This window comes from Camelina sativa, chromosome 10 (assembly GCF_000633955.1).
Source record: "Camelina sativa cultivar DH55 chromosome 10, Cs, whole genome shotgun sequence".
NCBI lineage: Eukaryota > Viridiplantae > Streptophyta > Magnoliopsida > Brassicales > Brassicaceae > Camelina > Camelina sativa.
This window is the reverse complement of record NC_025694.1, coordinates 3,278,456-3,298,579: the sequence shown is the minus strand read 5'-3', so window position 1 is coordinate 3,298,579 and position 20,124 is coordinate 3,278,456. Positions and strand designations below refer to the sequence as shown.

At 34.2% G+C, this 20,124-nt stretch overlaps 6 protein-coding genes across 9 annotated transcripts in view; 1 reads left to right on the top strand and 5 right to left on the bottom strand.

The window, feature by feature from the left end:
* The window catches only part of LOC104716817 (BRASSINOSTEROID INSENSITIVE 1-associated receptor kinase 1-like), an 8,786-nt gene extending 8,153 nt beyond the window's left edge, over nucleotides 1-633 (bottom strand). Inside the window, exon 1 of the mRNA XM_010434262.2 lies at nucleotides 38-633. Coding sequence (XP_010432564.1) covers nucleotides 38-119 — 82 coding nt within the window. The 5' untranslated portion in view covers nucleotides 120-633. The remainder of the gene's footprint in view (nucleotides 1-37) is intronic.
* LOC104716816 (probable polygalacturonase) lies at nucleotides 2,038-5,445 on the top strand. Its single transcript, XM_010434261.2, has 5 exons — nucleotides 2,038-2,809; nucleotides 3,588-3,708; nucleotides 4,100-4,274; nucleotides 4,372-4,442; nucleotides 4,579-5,445. The coding sequence occupies exons 1-5, from the start codon at nucleotides 2,390-2,392 to the stop codon at nucleotides 5,214-5,216; spliced, it is 1,425 nt and encodes a 474-aa protein (XP_010432563.1). The 5' UTR covers nucleotides 2,038-2,389; the 3' UTR covers nucleotides 5,217-5,445.
* On the bottom strand, nucleotides 9,072-10,248 carry LOC104716813 (myb-related protein A-like). The gene is made up of 2 exons (XM_010434260.2): nucleotides 9,959-10,248; nucleotides 9,072-9,849 (listed from the first exon to the last, which is right to left on the bottom strand). Exons 1-2 carry the CDS (start codon nucleotides 10,131-10,133, stop codon nucleotides 9,257-9,259), a joined length of 768 nt encoding a protein of 255 aa, XP_010432562.1. The 5' UTR covers nucleotides 10,134-10,248; the 3' UTR covers nucleotides 9,072-9,256.
* LOC104716812 (ABC transporter I family member 10, chloroplastic) lies at nucleotides 11,228-13,282 on the bottom strand. The gene is made up of 5 exons (XM_010434259.2): nucleotides 12,857-13,282; nucleotides 12,425-12,511; nucleotides 11,976-12,104; nucleotides 11,763-11,885; nucleotides 11,228-11,578 (listed from the first exon to the last, which is right to left on the bottom strand). Exons 1-5 carry the CDS (start codon nucleotides 13,124-13,126, stop codon nucleotides 11,366-11,368), a joined length of 822 nt encoding a protein of 273 aa, XP_010432561.1. The 5' UTR covers nucleotides 13,127-13,282; the 3' UTR covers nucleotides 11,228-11,365.
* On the bottom strand, nucleotides 16,748-17,411 carry LOC104716811. Its single transcript, XM_010434258.1, has 2 exons — nucleotides 17,121-17,411; nucleotides 16,748-17,022 (listed from the first exon to the last, which is right to left on the bottom strand). The coding sequence occupies exons 1-2, from the start codon at nucleotides 17,277-17,279 to the stop codon at nucleotides 16,888-16,890; spliced, it is 294 nt and encodes a 97-aa protein (XP_010432560.1). The 5' UTR covers nucleotides 17,280-17,411; the 3' UTR covers nucleotides 16,748-16,887.
* The window catches only part of LOC104716810 (histone deacetylase 14), a 6,293-nt gene continuing 5,810 nt past the window's right edge, over nucleotides 19,642-20,124 (bottom strand). For 2 of the 4 annotated variants that reach the window (XM_010434255.2, XM_010434257.1), the window contains exon 9: nucleotides 19,642-20,114. In XM_010434255.2, coding sequence (XP_010432557.1) covers nucleotides 19,814-20,114 — 301 coding nt within the window. In that variant the 3' untranslated portion in view covers nucleotides 19,642-19,813. The remainder of the gene's footprint in view (nucleotides 20,115-20,124) is intronic. The other 2 variants (XM_019230586.1, XM_010434256.2) reach the window with 2 other exon arrangements.

Here is a 20,124-nt window from a genome sequence, read left to right as displayed (position 1 = left end):
TTAAAAAAAAAAAAAAAAAAAAAAAAAAAGGGGAAACCTTCGGCGTTGCCCGCAGCTCTGAGAACCAAATCCAAAACCAAAATAAGCCAAAAGAAGCCAGGAATCAATCGTCGTTCCATTTATATCCAAGTTGTTCCACAGATTAACAAACAAAACCCTAAAATACTACTTCACCGTTATAAGCATCAGAGAAAGATCCATCATTGTTTTCACACAAACACACACACCCCCAAGAAAAGAAAGGATCTTGAAATCCCCGATTAAGCCTACTAACCACAGAAAAGGAAACCCCAATAATAAGAGAAAAGCCCTCAACGCGTATTCACCCGTTGACTTAATTTGAAGAAGAGAAAAAAAAAAAAAACCAAATCGAAGGAAATCAAAATAAAACGGAAGCTAGATTTTCCGATATTGAAACGCCGAGATCGCTGACCGTTGACTCAAGAGAGAGGAAAACCCAGTTTTGAGAAAACGAAAGATGAGGAAGAGGAAGAAGAAGAAGAAAAAGATATTTCCTGGAAAAATACTATAAAAAAATAACAGAGAAGAGAAACCAAGTTATCGGAGGAGGTAGGAGCAAGGAAGACGAAAATTTGTTGAATAGAAAAAAAAAAAAAGAAAAGGAAAAAGATTAAAGACAACAAACAAAACAAAGGTTCTTCTTATTTTACTGGGGTTGAGTTGAGTAGTTTGGTCTACAGTGAAAAATTAAAAGGAAAAAGTAAGAAACGAGAAAACGACAAGGTGATGATGACGTGGAGCATTTTCAAAAGCTTATTTAAGCTAGTCAAAGTCAAAGACGCACGACTTCATTCGGAATCATGTTTGTTATGTTATTGTTCTTTCCTTCGTGTATCCATCATCATCCATCCATGGTTATGATGATAGTGATGTACCATCATCAGACACTTAATTCTCATCGGCCCATCTCAGTTTTCCTTTCTTTCTTTCTGGGCTTCTATATTGTTCTTTGGGATTTGATCAACCTAGTCCATTTATTTCAAACAAATGAAACAAAAACGGATCTGTTGAATATTAGTATTTGGCAATGTTTTCACGCCCGGCCCGGACCGGCCGGTCCGACCGATTAACCCGTGACCCAGAAATTTTATCGGTTTAAGTATAGTGTTAATAACCGGTAGTAATAAAACCGGTAATACCCAGAAAAACCCGCTATTAATCCGCGACCCGGTGAACCGGTTGACCCGGCCAGTTAGCGGTTCAAACAAAACTACTTGATTTTTTTTAAAAAATATAGGGATTCACAATTCTAATTATTTTAAAAACTTTTTCTTCCTTTATAGCTTAGACGGCAACACACATGACTCACCACACACCTCTTTTCTTCAACTTCTTTGTCATCTCTCATGCTTTGCATAAAAATAATTTGATTGTTTTTGGAGATGTTTCATTAGCGTTTTTTTTATTTTTTTATTTGAATTTAAAAGTTTTAATTATTTATTATTATTATTAAACTTCGTATGTTTATACTTTGTTAAACATGATATTCTTTTTCCAATATTTTTAAAAATGTTTATTTTATATAAATGCATTAAACATATTTTATTCAGTTGACCTGTGGTCGAACCCGGTTGACTTGATGACCCAGTGACCCGGGAGCTAGTCCGGTTCACAATCCGGGTCGGGTTTCAAAACATTGGTATTTGGAAAAGAAAAAAAATGACGGTAGAATTAGAAACGATTGGTTTTTCTTTCTTCATTACATGATTGTATAATTACAAAATGAAAAAAAAAAAAAAATGACATTCTTGTTTCATATAAAGAAAAGTATAGGCCAATAAAAACAATTTAAAATAAGTTGAAATAATCACATACGGACATTAAAGTGTGTGTGGTTTGCCAGCAATTAAAAATACGGACACATTACCTAGTTTTGTCATAAGAAAACAAAACAAACAACCAGTCACAACACTACAGAATCAATCGATTAAAGGCCCATAGATTAAAAGACCTCCAAATCTGACAGAGATTGTGTAATAATAACGCCTCACAATCGTATCCGTGATGAATCCATCATCATATATATATAAATTATTTCTCAAGATTTTCACTTTTCTCCTTCCTACCTTCTTTGGCTTTTGGCCCTTCACATGCACACACACCTATTAGTGCCCTTTTCACGACACATCTTGTGTCTGTGTATACATTTTCCTTTTTTTGATTTTTCCTTTTATTACATCTTAGAGGTAAGGTATCTATCTATCTATTATCTAATTTAATCATTGTGCACACATGCAAATTCCTCTCGCCAACCATCAAAAAGTGATACTTTAGTGTTCTTCTGTTCGTAATCATCTGCGAGAGCTTCTCTGTTTCTTCAATGGGCTATTAAGTTCCTCTGTTTTTGAAAAAAAAAAAAAAAAACACAATGGAATCGGAGAAGAAGCCCACCACGGTATTGAGCGCCATTACAAGACCATCGTGGGCGTTTCTTCTCCTTGTTTTCACCGTCTTAGCCATTCTCTCTCTCCAAATCTCTTCCAATTCTTTCTTACCTCTCTGGATCCCGACTTCTCAATATGACCCGGTTTCCTGCTCCGATTTTTTTAACCACGACCCGTCTCCCAACCGGGTCGTCATGTCGATCACCGATTTCGGCGGCGTCGGAGACGGGAAGACGTCGAACACGGCTGTTTTCCGCCGCGCTGTAGGGCACCTTGCAGGTTTTGCGGCGGAGGGTGGTGTCCAGCTTAATGTCCCAAAGGGCACGTGGCTCTCTGGAAGCTTCAACCTTACTAACAATTTCACGCTCTTTCTCGAACGCGGCGCTGTGATTTTGGGATCCAAGGTACCATTTTTTTAATTAATATTTTTTTGGAATTCTATAAAGATTTCGTTTTTGTTGTTGTTGTTGTTGTTGTTGTTTGTTTGTGAACAGCTTAAAAAGAGTATTCAATTGGTTAATGTTTGTGTTGAGCATTTGATGATTGATCTGTGAGAATCCAGAACTGGGGTTTTTGATTGCTTTTTGATTAAATCGTTGGTTCATAATGTAGTTTTTGTTGGTAAACAACTAAACAAAACACTATTGATTGCACTAATCACGGGCAGTGGTTAAATGGACCCACCATTGTTTGATACACCAAACAAAAGCTGTTATTTTTCTGAGTGGAATAGTCTTAGAGTGGAAATCTTCTTGATTGTAAATGGAGGGACTAGTTGAAATCAATAATCACTGTTTTGCATGACTCGGAGTGGAAATCTTATGATGTCAATCAGTAGTAGCTGTAAATATAAATTAAGTCTGGGGAGAAGTGAAAGGAACCATTTTTTTATATAACTAGATTCCAACAAGAGTTTAGATGTATAGACAACTTTTGTCTGAAGCATGTTCATGTCCGAATCAGATCTAATCAGATTACTTGTGTTGTCTCCTAATTTATATTTTATATTATTCCTGATTTTTGCTGTCAAGTTTTGATTTTGTTTGAAATTTTGTTTGCTAGTGTGTATTAGCACATTTTCATGTGGACTAATACAGATACTTTCTCTGCTTCTTTTTCATTCTTAATTCTACGTTGTATCACAATATTGATATGCTTTTGTGTGGGATTATGGTTTGATAGGACATAGACGAATGGCCAATAATAGAGCCATTGCCTTCTTATGGAAGAGGGAGAGAGAGACCTGGTGGTAGACACATTAGCCTCATTCATGGAGACAATCTCACTAATGTTGTCATTACAGGTATGTGTTTTGCTCTTTCCAACGTCGCCTGTGCACTTATTAAATTTGTTTATCACTAGCTGGAGCTTGTGTGGACTGTTGGGTTTTATTGAACAATGCGGCCTGCTTTCTTTGCTTTGTTAAGAATATTAACTTCAATGTCTCTCATTCTTTGACATGAATTAAACTTTCTAGTAACCAATCCAAATTACAAGTATTTGGTGTTTGCTTTATGCTTCTAAATTGTTGGTAATCTGATAAGAATCAGCAATAAGTAAGTAGAAACAGAGACAGTTTGAGATAAGGATGATTTCAGAGATTTTTTGGGTCTCACTGTTTTTGGGGTTTTATAGTTTAGGAGAGTTTGAAGTTCTCTAGAATTTACTTCTTGGCTTTTGGAAAAAATCTACAGGAGAAAATGGAACAATAGATGGACAGGGGAAAATGTGGTGGGAGTTATGGTGGAACAGAACATTGGTGCATACAAGAGGCCATCTTATTGAACTCAAGAACTCTCATAACATACTCATCTCTAACCTCACTTTGCTCAATTCTCCTTTCTGGACAGTCCATCCTATTTATTGCAGGTTCTTAGTTACTTCCAACTATTTTTCATGCGTTTATGCTGCTGTGTCACACAAGTGTGCATGGTTCGTTGACACCTCTGGAACTTTTGTTTTGCAGTAATGTTGTTATTAGAAATATGACCATCCTTGCTCCGATGAATGCTCCTAACACCGATGGTATAGATCCAGGTACATATTCTCTACTCTGTATTACCCTCTTATCTTTGTCATCATCCTTGTTTAGGCCTTGATTGTATCAAATGTCAATCTCTGTTTTGCATTAAAGTTACGTACCATATCTTATATTTCCTGAATAATATTGCAGACTCAAGCACCAATGTCTGCATTGAGGACTGTTACATCGAAAGCGGTGATGACCTTGTAGCTGTAAAGAGCGGTTGGGACCAGTATGGAATGGCTGTGGCACGTCCAAGTTCAAACATTGTAATCCGAAGGATCTCTGGTACTACTCGCACTTGTTCAGGAGTTGGAATAGGAAGTGAGATGTCTGGTGGGATATTTAACATAACCGTTGAAGATATACACGTTTGGGATTCCGCGGCTGGGCTCCGTATTAAAACAGATAAAGGAAGAGGCGGGTACATTTCGAATATCACCTTTAATAATGTGTTATTGGATAAAGTGAAAGTTCCAATCAGATTCAGCAGTGGCTCAAACGATCACTCGGACGACAAATGGGATCCAAAAGCTCTTCCTCGAGTGAAAGGGATTTATATTAGCAATGTTGTGAGTCTAAATTCAAGAAAGGCCCCAATGTTGCTAGGTGTTGAAGGCACGTCGTTTCAAGACATATGTTTGAGAAATGTTACGCTTCTCGGGTTACCGCAGACCGAGAAATGGAAATGCAAGGATGTTTCAGGCTACGCGAGTGGCGTATTTCCTCTGTCATGTCCACAGTTGTTGCAGAAGAAAGGTTCAATACCTCAGTGTGTTCATAGATGAGTTTTTGAGATTTATTGAGAATTTCCATGTGATGATGATAGAAGTGGCCATGAGTTTGAGCAATGTTTTTTTGGGGGCGAAGATTCATGGTCACTTTGAAAAATGTCATCTTGGTTTTTCTTTTTAACACAAATTTTTTGGTTCTTGTTTGTGAATCTTGATTCTTTTTATACATACACATTGTGTAACGAAATATACTTTGAATTATTCCATAAAGATTTTTTGCTTATTCATTATTGTTACCGTGATTGTCATTGTCTTCCACGCACCGTTTGTATTTCACCCACTACAAAAAGAATTGCGTTTAGGTGCATGAAAGCGTCGTCCTTGGTCAATGAGTTTGTTTTTCGACATAACGTAAAGAGTTAATCTTGGAATGATTATTTCAAGCCATTTTTTTGTGTGTTTAAGAACAGTCAAATTAATTCTCTTTCTGTTATGGAAATTTGATAAATTAACCATTTGCAGAATGTTCAGATCTTTGGATGAATATAGACTATATAGTTAATATAATCATTTTACAATTGGCAATATATTTCATAAATACAATGATGTAGAAACGATTACATGGACTTTCTGCACACAAAAAAAACAGTTGAGATTACAAACCATATATATATCCCAAATATATATGATTTAGGAAAAAGTTGTTACTGATGAAATAATAATCATTCATCACTAACGTATGAATCATTATGGGTTACAGAAACATATATTTTGCGAGAAAATAAATTTGTAATTATCTAAAATAATTTAGACGGTCGACAATAATCCCCATGCTACAGTTCATCATATTTGGTTCAAAAATTGTCGGTCGCATTATTTAACTTCACCAATTATAACAAGATGAATTCTTTTTGTTTATTATAATATGTCCATTACATGTGATTTTCCATCGTAACAGGTTACATATGAAGACCTTAAGGATAAACTTCTCATTTCTGCAAATACGTACGTCTCCCAATCCCCATGCATATTGTATTTTCTTTATTTTCGCAAATCACATTTGAAAAAAAAATCGAATAAAAATGAAATACAAAATCGCAAGTTCAACGAGTCTAACGTACACTGCAGAGTGGCCCAAGAACAACCGTACTGAGTAACAATGAAAAGAATAAGGCAATATCCTTAAAGCTCAGCCTAATTAAGATTCAGCTTGTTAACTGTTATAACTCAGTAAATATATTCGTCCTGGTCGAGGAATAGGGTATATTAGCTCGATAGACGACACAGGCTTAATCGTGATGCACTTAGTTAAACTTGAAAAGAAACGCTTCTTAACACCGGAAACCAACACAAGAATTATAAAAATGTATTGTTTTAATTGATTTCACAGTACATACATGACTAGATTAGCTTTAAAAGATATGTAACCAGGTATATGTCTCCCTCAGATATTATAGCTAACTCACTACAAGAAAATAAGCCTTTTGCGAGGATAGCTCTCGCAAATTTGTGGTAGATTTGCGAGGGATTTACGAGAAAACCAAAAACCATAGTACATCCCTCGCAAATTTGTGAGGAACTCAGTCGTCGCAAATCCATCGCAAACTTGCGAGAGATTTACGACAAATTCGTTGGGAATGTCCCATCCCTCGCAAATCATCGCAATATTGCGACGATTTTGCGAAAACATATTCCATAGCAAATTTGCTATGGAATTGCGAGTGAATTGCGAAAGTCATAGCAAATCCATTGCAAAGTTAGGATAATGATTTTTTATAAATATTACAAAACTTAATATAATTATTCTGAAATACATTTGAATGTGTTCATAAGGTGAATTTACTAACTTTTAACATTATTTTGATGGTTTTTACAAATTAGATATTCTAAGTTTGCGACATAATCGCGATTGATTTGCTAGACCCATAGCAAATTCGTCGCAAATCCATCGCTAGTTACACAAAACATAGCAATTCACTCGCAAATCAAAATCCTAAACCCTTAACCCTTAACCCTAAACCCTAAAGACTAATTACATTATTATTAATGTTTACAAAGATGAATCCAAGACTTATAATCAAAGATAGCAGTGCAACACAAAATTCTTGGAGAATTGGACAATTTGGCAAATATTTGTCTCAATGTAATGAACATATATGTGATATAGTTTACAACATCATCATGTTTGGAGTAAGAAGCAAAATTGGACAATTTTGCAAAATTTGATGATAGAAAAGAGTATGATGACACCATTGGACCTTATAATGTACTTGAAAGTTAATTTGATTAATTTTTTAACATTCTTTTGATGGTTTTTACAAATTAGATATTCAAGGTTTGCGACAAATTTGTNGTTACACAAAACATAGCAATTCACTCGCAAATCAAAATCCTAAACCCTTAACCCTTAACCCTAAACCCTAAAGACTAATTACATTACTAATAATTATTAAAATGATATAATTCAATATTTATAATATAAGATAGGGCACTAATGACAATTGCAAATCCTAAACTCTAAAGATTTTGCGAGGGATTTGCTATGTTCCGTCGCAATTTGGTCGCAAAAAACTCTAAATAAGAAAATTTATATTAATTATTGTTTGCGATGCTTTTGCGAAGGACTCTAGTAAATCTCTCGCAAATTTTGCGTTGGAATTGCAACGCCATTAATTTCCTATATAAGTAAAAACCTAGTTTGAGCGAAGCTCAAACCAACACCCGTAGCCGACAAACCCTAATATTTTGTTATTTCATATCTTTGTTAAGTCGGAGATGACTGGTGAGGCACTTGAATTTGCTGCAAGATTTCCCCGACCTGAGACTGATGCCACCAATGAGACCAGAGCATGAGATACCGGACCTGAGACTGAAGCAGGAGGTATCACGAGACCAGCTTAGGATCTCTTGTTCTTCAATTTCAGCTTATGTTTATGTGTTTGTATCTGAGAACTTGTACTTGTGTTTGATTTATGTTTTGAACTTATGTTATTGTGTTTATGTAATTTTAACAATATTTTGTATTACAAGTTTAATTTCAGTTTTAATTCAAAGTTTTTTTTGGCTAATTATGAATTTTAGTTTGCCTAATTAGAAATTAATCATAATTAATTTACATAATTAAAAATAAACATAATTACAAAATGAATAATTCCTAATTCAAATCTCAGCTGTTGCGACGGACATAAATGTTGCAAATCCATCGCAAATTTGTGAGGGATTAGCTTGAACCAAATTGCGAGGAATCTGCTATTGATATTGTCCCTTGCAATTTGCGTTGATTTTGCGATGGCATTTTTTCCTCGCAAAATTTGCGAGGGATTTGCGACGTTAACCAATTTGCGAGAAGCGATTTGCGAGAGAAGTGTGTTTCTCGCAATTCCATCGTTTTTGCCTATTTGCGAGGGAGTTGCTATAAATTCTTCTATCGGAAAAGGCTTATTTTCTTGTAGTCACTTCCATATTTTTATGCTAATTGTATAGGCTACATATTATTATACTAATTTAGCAGTCGACAAAACTAGATGACCGCAGCGAATATCTATATATAAATTGGTTTTTAGCACGTCCGTAAAACAATAGCAGACAAGAAATTGATTTATCCTTTTCCCCAACACCATGCAAATGTTTGTGTAGCATGTCTAATAAAAAAAAATAAAAACAACAAATTATTATTATTTGTGTTGTGACGGTCTAATGTAACTAACGCACTAAAAATTTCATATTATATAACATATGCATTCTGATACACAATTCAAGTTTCACCACTTCCAATACATTAATTAGCGATTTGCTAATTAGTCCCATGTATGTAATTTACACCCTATATATCGGCCCATATACCTATTTGTTACATTATGCCTATACATATTTGTTATATGATTCTGTATAAAACAGCAAACCATGCAATATAAAAACACACATCTATCATATATACACCTAATTAAGTATATGATATAGATTTGAATGGATGAAAAACGAGAGTTGTAATTGATAGAAGATCAGCATGAGACTTTAAGGAAGCAAAAGGCTGAAAATGATAGCTAACCCCTAATGATATAAACCTTAAAATCACTAAGGTGTGATATAACAACCTAAGAAGTTAATCCGACACCAAGAAAATCAATGAAAGTAACATTGTTCTTCTCAACATCATTTTCCATAGATGGTCCATCTTCACCTGAAGTCTTGTTATTATCTGGTGTTGCTTCGTGAAATGTGTGATTGTGATGCTCCACCAACTCTTTCGACGTTCTCCTCTCAAGAAAAACTTCGTGGCGAACATTAGAGACTGATGAAGATCCAAATTGATCATTTCCAGGGGCTGGAACAAAAGAGCAAGGCCAGAGACCGCGTCTCTTATCCTTTTGACACCTCCATAGCCCAAACTGGGATCTATTAAGCCTTGTAACACTAGAACTAGGGCTCAAAACATTACGCCAAGTTTGGCTGAACGTAGAAGTAGCCGTGGAAGATAAGTTTTCGCGTTTGCGTCTAGCCATGATGACATGAAAATGGTTTTTGACGGAGTTGTCGGTCCTCCCAGGGAACAGTCGAGCTATGGACGCCCAACGATTACCCTGGATCCGATGAGCTTTAAGAAGTCTCTCTTCTTCTTCCTCGGTGAAAGGTTTCTTGGTGATGTTTGGATCAAGTTGGTTGTACCATCTCAATCTACAGCTTTTCCCTATGAATCCATATCACTCAGTTATATATAAAACACATAGATCTACTACAAACGATACATATATATAAGTATATATGAGGAATATATCAAAATATGAATATATTATTACCTGATCTTCCATAGAGATGTTGAGCAATAAAATTCCAGTTCTTGGGACCATATTGTTCGACGAGTTGCCGGAGATTGTCGTCTTCAACAGGTCTCCAGTGACCTCTCTGGCAACTCGGCTTCTTATTGTCAAAACTGTTGCTTCCTCTAGAAATTTCCATGGATGCTATCTTCATCTCCACCTATATCAAACCAAGCAATTGTTGAAGAAAGAGGTATAAGATAAAATAGTCTAAGGTGAAATGATAAAAAGGATGAAAAATAATACAAAGAAGAAGAAAAAAAAGGAATAAAAAAGAGAGGGTTGGTCTTGGTTCTCTTCTCTTCTCTAGGGTTATGGATGATAAGTCACTTTTATTCTTTTTACAAGACACCCTCATCTTTTATGTGTAATATAATTATTATACTCATCCAAACAAAAACTCTTTTAAAATACCAAATTTACTTCGTTTTACTAGTTCTTACACTATAGATTTGTACGTACTACCAACATGAGCCTAATTACGTACTTATGTACGTTCTCTATACATGCTTATATATCAGACTATTCTCTCTCTCTTTTTTTTTTTCTTTTTTTTTTGGGTAGAGAATAGTCAGATATAACTCCGGTAAGCAACTTCTAAATACATATTATAGACTGACTTCGCGATGTATATGCATCTTACGAGGTAAGATATTAACCGTTTTCAAGAAAAGCTAGTGATGTTGATTATTCTGAACTCAAACATCCATACTAGCTACATTAGTTTGCAACCAACTTATTTTGACGATCATTCTTATTATTTTCCAATGCATCCCACCTAATTGTTCGAAGATGCAAGTAGATGTACATCGATTATAAAATAAACAAAGGACAAGTGTTGAATATGTATATATACAAACATAGACATACATATTTATAGCAGCCATCACCTTTGGTTGCTGTAAATAGACATGTTACTATACCTCTACAAGTTAAAGCAAATAAGCATAATATAATATTTCTGTTACACTGATCGGTGCGGCTGATAAAACATGATCATAGATGGTGTTATTTTAATATCATCCGGTTTGGAGCATGATTAAAGACATATTTTGTTGTGCGTATTTCACTTTGACGAAGTATAGTCAAAATAGGGGGCACACATAATATAGAGGACTTTCTTTATTTTCCCTTCGGAAAACAGAGTTTACTAGTATTCTTCAACTCACGTCTAAACATATCGTCTTCGCTCTAACCTGAGAATCAATGAAGATTCAATGAAGATTCAGATTCAATGAAGATTCAAAATTGAGCCTTTAACTATAACAGAACTTATGATCACAATAGTTTACAAAATTCTTAGCAAATCTCGACTTCTTTCATTGCCTCTATATATGCTTTCACATTTTTCTCGATTAAGAAAGAAAAATTCTGTAACAGAAGAAGTTATGAACCAATTTGATCAATGTACAACGATTGTTTGGACTTAATGAAATCTGAGATGGTGGCTGCATCACCATGCCTGATCACTCTCCCGTTCTCCATATACACAGCTCCATCCGCATACTCGAGCTCCTCTAACCGATGTGTCACCCATAATGCCGTCACATCTCCTTTCTTTGCATTTATCAGATCTTTCACAGCTTTGATCACACCCATCTGCAGAACAGAACAAAAAAACCCGAGAAAACAATACACATCGATTCAGAGAAGCTCAACACAAGTTACTCACTTCCAATGTCTACCATACAACAAGATCAAATTAGCTGATGTTATAATATTCTAATTACAGAAGGGTAGTCTAACAATATTACTAGTGTTTTTAACAAGCATTTTGTCTTACCTGGTCAGACTCATCTAGGAAAGTTGTGAGTTCATCCAACAATAGCACTTTGCAAGATTCAGCTAAAGCACCAGCAATGGCAACTCTTTGTTTCTGACCACCACTGAGAGTTTGAATCGGTCTCTGGAAACAATACCAGAATAAAAAATATTTCTTAAATGGAACTAGCACACATAGAGATATCTTACAGTTATGAAATTTGCATAAGCCGACCTGCATATAATCACGCATACCAACTGCATCCAAAGCTTTAATCACTCTAGACTTAACTTCTTCCTGCTCCATGTCATGATACTTGCCAAGACCGAATGCCACATCAGCTTCTACTGTAGGCATAACTACCTGAGATGAAAAAGAAGGTTTCAAATGTGGCCAGAATGAGCGTCATTATCATAGCAAATCCAGTTGTTACTAACTAATCTGCCTCAGCAGTGGCAACAAATTGATTCTTTACAACGTTATTAACAAAACTAGAAACATTGCTTTCTTATCAAACAAATTAAAGGTTTGGATGAAGGCTATATGTAATAAGGAAAAAAGAAGTTTAACCACAAGGCAACTCAACCATAAAACAAAAATACAAATCAAAGATGGAGATAAAAGTATGATCGTTTACCATCTAAACGAAACAGTAGTCACATTGCAAGAGCAACAAAACTAACCTGATGATCGGGATTCTGAAATACAAAATTCTTCGGCTTCTCCACAAAGACAGTACCGCTGGTCGGATTCACTACACCGGCTAAAATCTGTAGAGTTCCAAGCAGTTCATGAAGATTAAACACTGTATCTGGCATTTGTTTAAAATCAGTCTTAGCTACACATACAAACCAACATCCACAGATTTGACTTCTCCCTGAGTTTCATGCTACACTGTATGATGATATAGAGGACTCTTTAAAGTATAATCGCTAAAACCCACTGAGAGTAACCAAGAGTAACATATAGCAAACCTAGTCTACACAAGATCAAAGAAGACTTAAGAACAGTGAGAGTTCATTAACAAAAAGCTTGAGTCTTTGCTCTGCAAATGCAATGATTCAAGGAAAAGAAGAGATGTAGGAAGAGATGAGGGAGAGAGAAAGGAGAAATACCTTCAAAAGAGTAGATTTCCCACAGCCATTAGGACCAAGAATCATCCACAACTGTCCACAAGGAATTCGAAAGGAGCAATCTCGGAGAATAGGAACAGAGATCCCTTGTCTTGTACTAGCGGAGAAACATAGATTCCGACACTCAACGGCGGCATCATCGGAGAATTTGATTCTGTAACTACCGGAAGAAGAAGAAGAAACAGTCGATGATATTGAGCGAAGAGGCAAGAGACGAGGAGGAGAGGCTGCAAATAAACAGTGACCACTCATTTCTCTGAAGGATTTTTCAAGAATTCGCCTTTCGTTACTTGCAATTTCAGCTTTCTTCTTCTTCTTCTTCCTCGCAACACCATAAAAATTACAGCTTTCTTCTTCTTCTTCTTCTTCTTCTGGTTCGCGTAGAGAACGCTCTCTCGCCTTGTTCAATCCCAGCTAATCTGGTTTTCGGTTCGATATATTTCGGTTTGGTTTGGTTTGGTTTTGATACGGTCTAACTTTTGCCTAGAATTATATTATTTTTTTTCTTGAGAAAGTAAGTTAAACGATTTTTCAATTCTGCCAATTAAAAAAAAAAACATTAATTTGTTAAGTTCCGATATTTTTTCAAAAATATCATAGCTTAAAAAAAATTATGACGCATAATAATAAGTGTCAAGTAAATCATAATTTTTGCATCAAAATGGTGGAAATTATGATTACGGTAATTGAAGCTAGACGTTTAGATTTCAAAATTACATAATCATGAATTTTATTTCGAAACATCAATATTGGGATTTGACGCACAAAAAGTTCAACCATAATAATCATTTATATAACAAAAAGAAAAATCGCAAAAAAAAATTAAATTTTAGTAAGAATTATGTTTTCTAAAAATTGGAAGCTGATTCTTCTGCCGATCTTGTTGACTTGGCTCCACCCTTTAATTATGTTTTTCTTCTCAAATTTATCGAAACTATTTATTTTGTTGTGTGGTTAAAATATACTACGAGTGGTGGATAAGTGACAGCAAAAGAACATAATTAATTAGACCTTGTTTTACTAATGATGCCACTGTATCGATTTTGGTTTTAGATTGAGATATCGTATTAAGATTAGATTTTAACCCGCGGTACATCGTAGGCATATAATTTTTATTATAATTTATATTTTATATTGTATCTATTTGTTAAATATTGGATTTTTTGTAAATAGAATAATAAATAAATTTTCCGATTGTTGTACGGCTAAATATTTATATTGTTTTTAACCCGTAACACACTTTATGACCATTTGTTTGTTATATTTAGTTTGTTTTGTTTAGTGTTTGATATTCTATTTTGATTTTTAATTATTATAATAAAAACTAAGGGATCTAAATATATAATCAATAATTTATACGCTGTGATTAAGTCATATTTTTCCTAATGATTTAATTATTTTATACAATATTAGTTAAATCAATTTGATTTTATGTCAAATATTCTAATATTAGTAGTATTGATAAATAATTAAGTGAGGATTTAACCCGTGTTAACACAAATTTAATAATATTTTATTAATTCCAACATGTCCTCTTTATAACTCATCTTACTATATAACCACATTATATAGTATTTTAGACTTTTTAATTTTACATATTCATAATAATTAAATTTTTTATTAAGTTTATATATGTTAATTATGATATTTAAATAAATATCAATCGAAGTTTTTCTTAGGTTAAGAATCAAATCTCACAGATTTTAGAAAACAAAATGGAAATCAAATTGTTTTTTTTTTGTTTGGGAATGATTCAAATATTTTCAAAACACAACAACAGAATGTGTGGTTAAATGTATGATAGTTTTCATTTCCATATTGATTAATGTTATTTTTTAGTTAGAATGGAAAATGTAAAATATTTAGGAAACAAAATCTGGAATAATGTTAATTATGAAAAATTTTTAGGAGTTAATGTTGTAAATAACTTTTTAAATAAACAAAACTTAAAAGCATAACACAAAATATACTTAAAAAATGTTAATATAGATTCAAGACTTTGATATCATATTGTTGGTTTGTAACTCAAATTAAGCCCTAAGCCCATGAGATCAAAAAAAAAAAAAAGTTTTCGCATCAAAAATATTTGACTAGGATCAAATATAAATTACGCTTCTAGATATACTTAAGATGATGTATGTTTTATCGAAAAATATTTTCTAACAGTACTGATGATGACTTGAGATATTTAACACATCTACATATTATACGCTTAAATATTCAAATATTTATAAGAAAGATTAAAGGGGGTAGTAGAGGAAAACTGATAAAAGATCGCGCTGTAAAGACTTAGGGATTTCGAAGCATGGAGATGTTGAGGTGGTTGTGTTTTTCCCCACCACAGAAAAGCCGAAATGAAGATTCGAGGAGACAAGGATGGTCCGATCTGGTAAGTTTGGACCTTTTCCCCTCAAAATATTGTATATCACTGAAGTTTTTGATATTGATAAGAAACTAAATTGGTATAGGACGAGGAGGCCGAGGCTCACATCATGAATAACATGGCGTGGGTTAGTGTTCCTGTGCAATCAACTTGTGGTCCTACGGCAGATCATGAGAGTTATTTGGGGGGGTTTTGTAACCAAAATTACAGCCATGCTAGAGGACGATGCGGTTAATAGGGTTGCTCTGTGGGGCTTGGAAGGTTCTGGAAAAACGGTCATTGCAAGCACTTTGCACACCAACATTGAGAATCCAACTTGTGCTCTATAGTTTGATTTAGTGATTTGGGTTGAATGTTGTAAAAAGTTTGACTTCAGAAGGCAACTACACCAAATCGCTCGTAGGTTGACCCTTTTTTACGCAGAGGATGCACCCGACGCTGTAATAGCTGGTTTAATCTTCCGCAAGTTGCTGAAATTTAAAACGTGTCTCTTCATTCTCGATGACGCCCAGAGTTCCATCGATCTAGATCGTTTCGGTATTCCATGGAGAAATTATCAAGGAGACAATGGGGTGAGAGTGAAGATTCTTATCACCACTAGGACCGCGGTGTGTGCCGGAAGCTGCTAGTTGATCAAACCCTAAAACTTGACTTCCTACGCTTTTATGATGCTTGGAAGTATTTTTGCTCCGTGGTTGGAGACAATGCTACGTCAGCCACTATCGCACCCATTGCAAGGCAAGTTTGTAACAAACTTCAAGGTTATCCTTTTGCCATCACTGCTGTGGGGAAACTACTAGGACCATCGAGATTCCCTGCCGTCTACTGGGAGTTTGCTTTGCAAAACCTAAAAAGGGCAGACCGTGCGATCAAGTTTACTCGTGAAATCATATATGCTTCTCTAAAGTTGACATATGATTGTTTGCAAGACAAAAATATGAAACCATGCTTTTTATTATGTGCTTCGTATCCCATGAGTTGCGTAATCGAGGTCAAAGAGCTTGTGTGCCTTATGGTGTCAAAAGGAATCATAGAAGATTGCGAGGGTTGCCAAACCGAGGGCCTTGTGTTGGTCCAAGGCTTGAAAGACATTTGTCTTTTAGAAGACGGTCTTGATGATGATGAGAGGGTTACAATGCACGCAGTGATTCACGATTTCGCCCGATGGCTTATGTCCACAAACAAAGGTAACGTGCATGGCTGTATTCTACAAAACATTGAGCCAGAGGTGCAGCTACATGATTAGTCCTCCTCTCCCATGACAAACCCGTGATAATTGCTTCTCTGTTTTGAGAATATAGTCTATTTGTCTTCGTGATATTTTCCTTGGCTTTTTTTTGACAGTTATCTATGTATATTTAAACTCTACGACTAATACGTATAGGATGTTTTGGTTTCCCATGCATGGTTGGCTGAATTTAGAGTTATCTGGTTTTGATTATTACTATTGATATATCCTAGCTAGGTTTTAATGATATTTAAAGATGATATTTCGTAAAAAAAATTTCGATCGTACTGATAAAGATTTTTCCTTCTACAACATCTATATATGCGTAAGGATGTACAAAAGCGATTAAAGGAGTAGTAGCGGAAAGTGAAAAACAAAGAGACAAAAAAAAGAGTTAAGAAATTAGAAAGGAGCGGTAGCAATGTCCCAACCATGAGGACTCATAAACGTCATTCTTTCGTCTTCATCATCATCTTCATCCTTCAAATTTATGCATCGTCCTCTCTCTCCACTAGCTCTTAAACCCTCATGCGTCTCCTGTTTTTTTTTCCCCCACATATCATCCATTAGATAACGTTACAAAGAAACGAGAAATTGAAGAAACTTAGAGAATTAATCAAGTAAATAATTAATACCTTTGTGAAGATATCCATAGCTTCCTCCATTGTTTTCGTTTTCATCACAAACATAGCTTCTTCTCGAGCATTTTCTATTTGATCGAGATGCAACGTCATGGGCTCTGTCTCTATGGAAGGCCTCCTCTCTAATATATTCATTCTCTTGCTTACTTCCATCTCTCGAATTTAGCTTGAAGACAAACAAAACAAGTTTTTGATGAATCTCTCTGAGTCTTTGATTGATCTGATTATATATAGAAGAAAAGAGTGGATTTGTTCAGGGCGTACATATGAATCTTTTTAAAAATATCTCATGTTTTTGTAAGTCCGATGTGGGGACGTAAGAAAGAGAGAGAAGAAGATGCTGATTCACGTAACGTGGCGTGGTGGGGCGGATCACGGCGGTGGATTGGGAACACGTGGCGCGTGAAGGATGGTGGTGACGACGCACGTGGCGGATTGGTTTGTATACGAGTCAAAAGAATTCGATTTGCATGAAGATAACGTAACGAGAGACTTCTTTTACTTCTTCGGTTCTTTCCACGATTGTTAATTTCTATCATAAATTATATTTATTTTGTTGGAGTTGGTCGGCGGGTTGAGATATTTTCGTTTCTTTTTCTTTTTATAACGACAAAAGAATAAGTACGTGGAAGTTTTGTTTATGTCATTTACAAAGACATGATTAGGTGTGAATGTGTCTAGAAATATCTACCTCCCGATTATATTATATAATCATACTCAGAATCATATTTCTATTCACATAACTTAACCGTAATCAATAATGTTTACAAATTAAAATGATATATATATATATATATATATTTTAAATGATATTTTTACATGATTAAGTTTAAAACGATGAAAAATGGTCTAGCTATAATAATTTAACCAAAAAGTTTACTAACTTTTACTAGTACGATCATTATGTTCTAGTCGTTTACTTAGGTTAGACAAAACCACATCACCATAATATTTTTAACATACGTTGATTTGTCATTAATGATTGTCATGTTTCAGTAATTAAGGATGCAAATTTCAACTGTAGTAGGAATCGATGAGATTCCACGATTGGTTGGTCTGTTTCTGAAGAATGTTAGCATGAGTTCCCTAGATGATTTGAACATGAGATTGGAAGCTGTGATAAGTATAAAAATAACAGGCTGCAATCCACTCCAAGCGTTAGTAAAGCTTCAAATTGACAGTTGTAATGAGAATTTCATTACTATAAAACTTATTCACGGAAAAATACAACTAAGGCTTGTTAAATTTATTTTGTGTAGATAAAAATAATTTTAAGTCTTCCAACTTCCAAGACATCTCCCTTCAAAAATCATTTGTTAAACTAATGGTAGATAAAATAATTGTACAAAGATAACACAATCATATAAGTTTATGCCTAACAAAAAATACAAAATCGTATCTTCTAGTTTGATTATGCTCAACATGGATTATTGTAAATTATGCAACAAATATCATATGAATATTTGAAGGAAGAAAATTATGCATATGAGAAAAGTGGATAATTTATTGTTAACAAACATCCGACTATACTAAATTTATGTATGATTTTGGAGGATAATTTAATTGTGGTAAGATATATTTAATTTGTTTGGAAATTTGATAGTTTACTTTAGTAAATTTTCAAATCAGTTAGTTTTAAACAAGTTGTAAGAAATGTAGATGTCAACCGTTGAAATGTGAGCCTATTATTGTTAATTATTTTCTTTGCAATTGGTTTAAAAGTGACTAATCTAGCAAACCACACATCAATGGATGTTTAGAGGTTACTATTTTGATTTTGATATTTTAAATTTGCCATTTTTAGTGATGCAAATATACAATTTTTTCTTCTACATCAATTACATTCAACAATGTTTTTTTTTTCTTCACCAAATTATATGTTTTGTTAAAATATATGTATAGTTTTTTCAAAATATATAGATTAAAAGCACATAAGTTTTTCATGTATCTCTAAAATAATAAGAATATTAGTGAATTTTAAAAATTGAATAAATACAATCCTTATAGTGAATATTGAAATAAATATCCAAATTTATTCTTAGTTAATCTATGTAATAATGATATTGGTTTGTCTCGTATACCGTTTTCCTTAGTTTGCATGTTCCCTTAGTATTTACAATTGATTATTGTTTTATAATTATTTTATAATATTTTATATTTAGTATTGTTAGAATTTATTTGTATTAGAATTTCATAAATACGATTTTAAAGTCAAAATTATAGAGTGACAATATTATTCGTCATGTAGTAAAATATAAAAAGGTGATAAAAATTAATAAATTGTTTAGACAAAAACCAGATCCATAGATACGTAGATTTACAAGGACAAAACATCATTTTAAGTAGCCAAAAATGGCAAATCCACAGAATCATCAAGAAAATAATAAATTCATAAGACCTAAGGTTACAAAATAGCATTTTCTACAATAATCCCTATGGAGATGTTTTGTAATTAGAGAAAAAAGGGGGCAATAAATTGACCGTTTTTGTTATTGAACGGTGGGAATGAAGAGAATAGAGGAGAGTGTCATGCTTTTTATTTGGTTTTAGTGTTAACTGTTAAGCATATAAACTCTACATTTCCATATATTGTTAGTCTTTATAGACCCAACAGCTTTACAAAAGAAAAGATAAGTCCATCCAGTTTGATACTAGGCAACATGGAGAACCTCACAAGCTAATCTTCCTTATAAGCGATGGATACTTTTGGCTCTCTCAATTGCATCTCGCACCTTTCTCATTGGTTCTTCATACAAATAGGCTGGGTTATCAAACTCTGATGCCAAGCTTTCTTCTCCAAGCAATGCTCGAAACGAGTCTGTCACAGATGATGAAAGTGACTCAAGATTGTATCCTCCTTCCAAGAAAAACACACAACGTCCTCCGCACACTTCTTTCGCCAACCGCTTTATATCTTTCGCCAGTGAGTAGTATGTTCCTGTCGTGAACTGTAGATTTGCTAGTGGATCCAGGACATGAGCATCATACCTTAAGCAGA

What these genes read in the sequence shown, in the direction of transcription:
- LOC104716816 (XM_010434261.2), top strand. Translation starts at nt 2,390, where the DNA reads ATGGAATCGGAGAAGAAGCCCACCACGGTATTGAGCGCCATTACAAGA. An exon ending in CACTAATGTTGTCATTACAG is followed by an intron (nt 3,709 to 4,099) that starts GTATGTGTTTTG and finishes AAAAATCTACAG; the next exon opens with GAGAAAATGGAACAATAGAT. An exon ending in CACCGATGGTATAGATCCAG is followed by an intron (nt 4,443 to 4,578) that starts GTACATATTCTC and finishes ATAATATTGCAG; the next exon opens with ACTCAAGCACCAATGTCTGC.
- LOC104716813 (XM_010434260.2), bottom strand. Translation starts at nt 10,133, where the DNA reads ATGAAGATAGCATCCATGGAAATTTCTAGAGGAAGCAACAGTTTTGAC. An exon ending in ACATCTCTATGGAAGATCAG is followed by an intron (nt 9,850 to 9,958) that starts GTAATAATATAT and finishes ATGGATTCATAG; the next exon opens with GGAAAAGCTGTAGATTGAGA.
- LOC104716812 (XM_010434259.2), bottom strand. Translation starts at nt 13,126, where the DNA reads ATGAGTGGTCACTGTTTATTTGCAGCCTCTCCTCCTCGTCTCTTGCCT. An exon ending in GGAAATCTACTCTTTTGAAG is followed by an intron (nt 12,512 to 12,856) that starts GTATTTCTCCTT and finishes GGAACTCTACAG; the next exon opens with ATTTTAGCCGGTGTAGTGAA. An exon ending in GTATGCGTGATTATATGCAG is followed by an intron (nt 11,886 to 11,975) that starts GTCGGCTTATGC and finishes TATTGTTTCCAG; the next exon opens with AGACCGATTCAAACTCTCAG.
- LOC104716811 (XM_010434258.1), bottom strand. Translation starts at nt 17,279, where the DNA reads ATGGAAGTAAGCAAGAGAATGAATATATTAGAGAGGAGGCCTTCCATA. An exon ending in CTATGGATATCTTCACAAAG is followed by an intron (nt 17,023 to 17,120) that starts GTATTAATTATT and finishes AAAAAAAAACAG; the next exon opens with GAGACGCATGAGGGTTTAAG.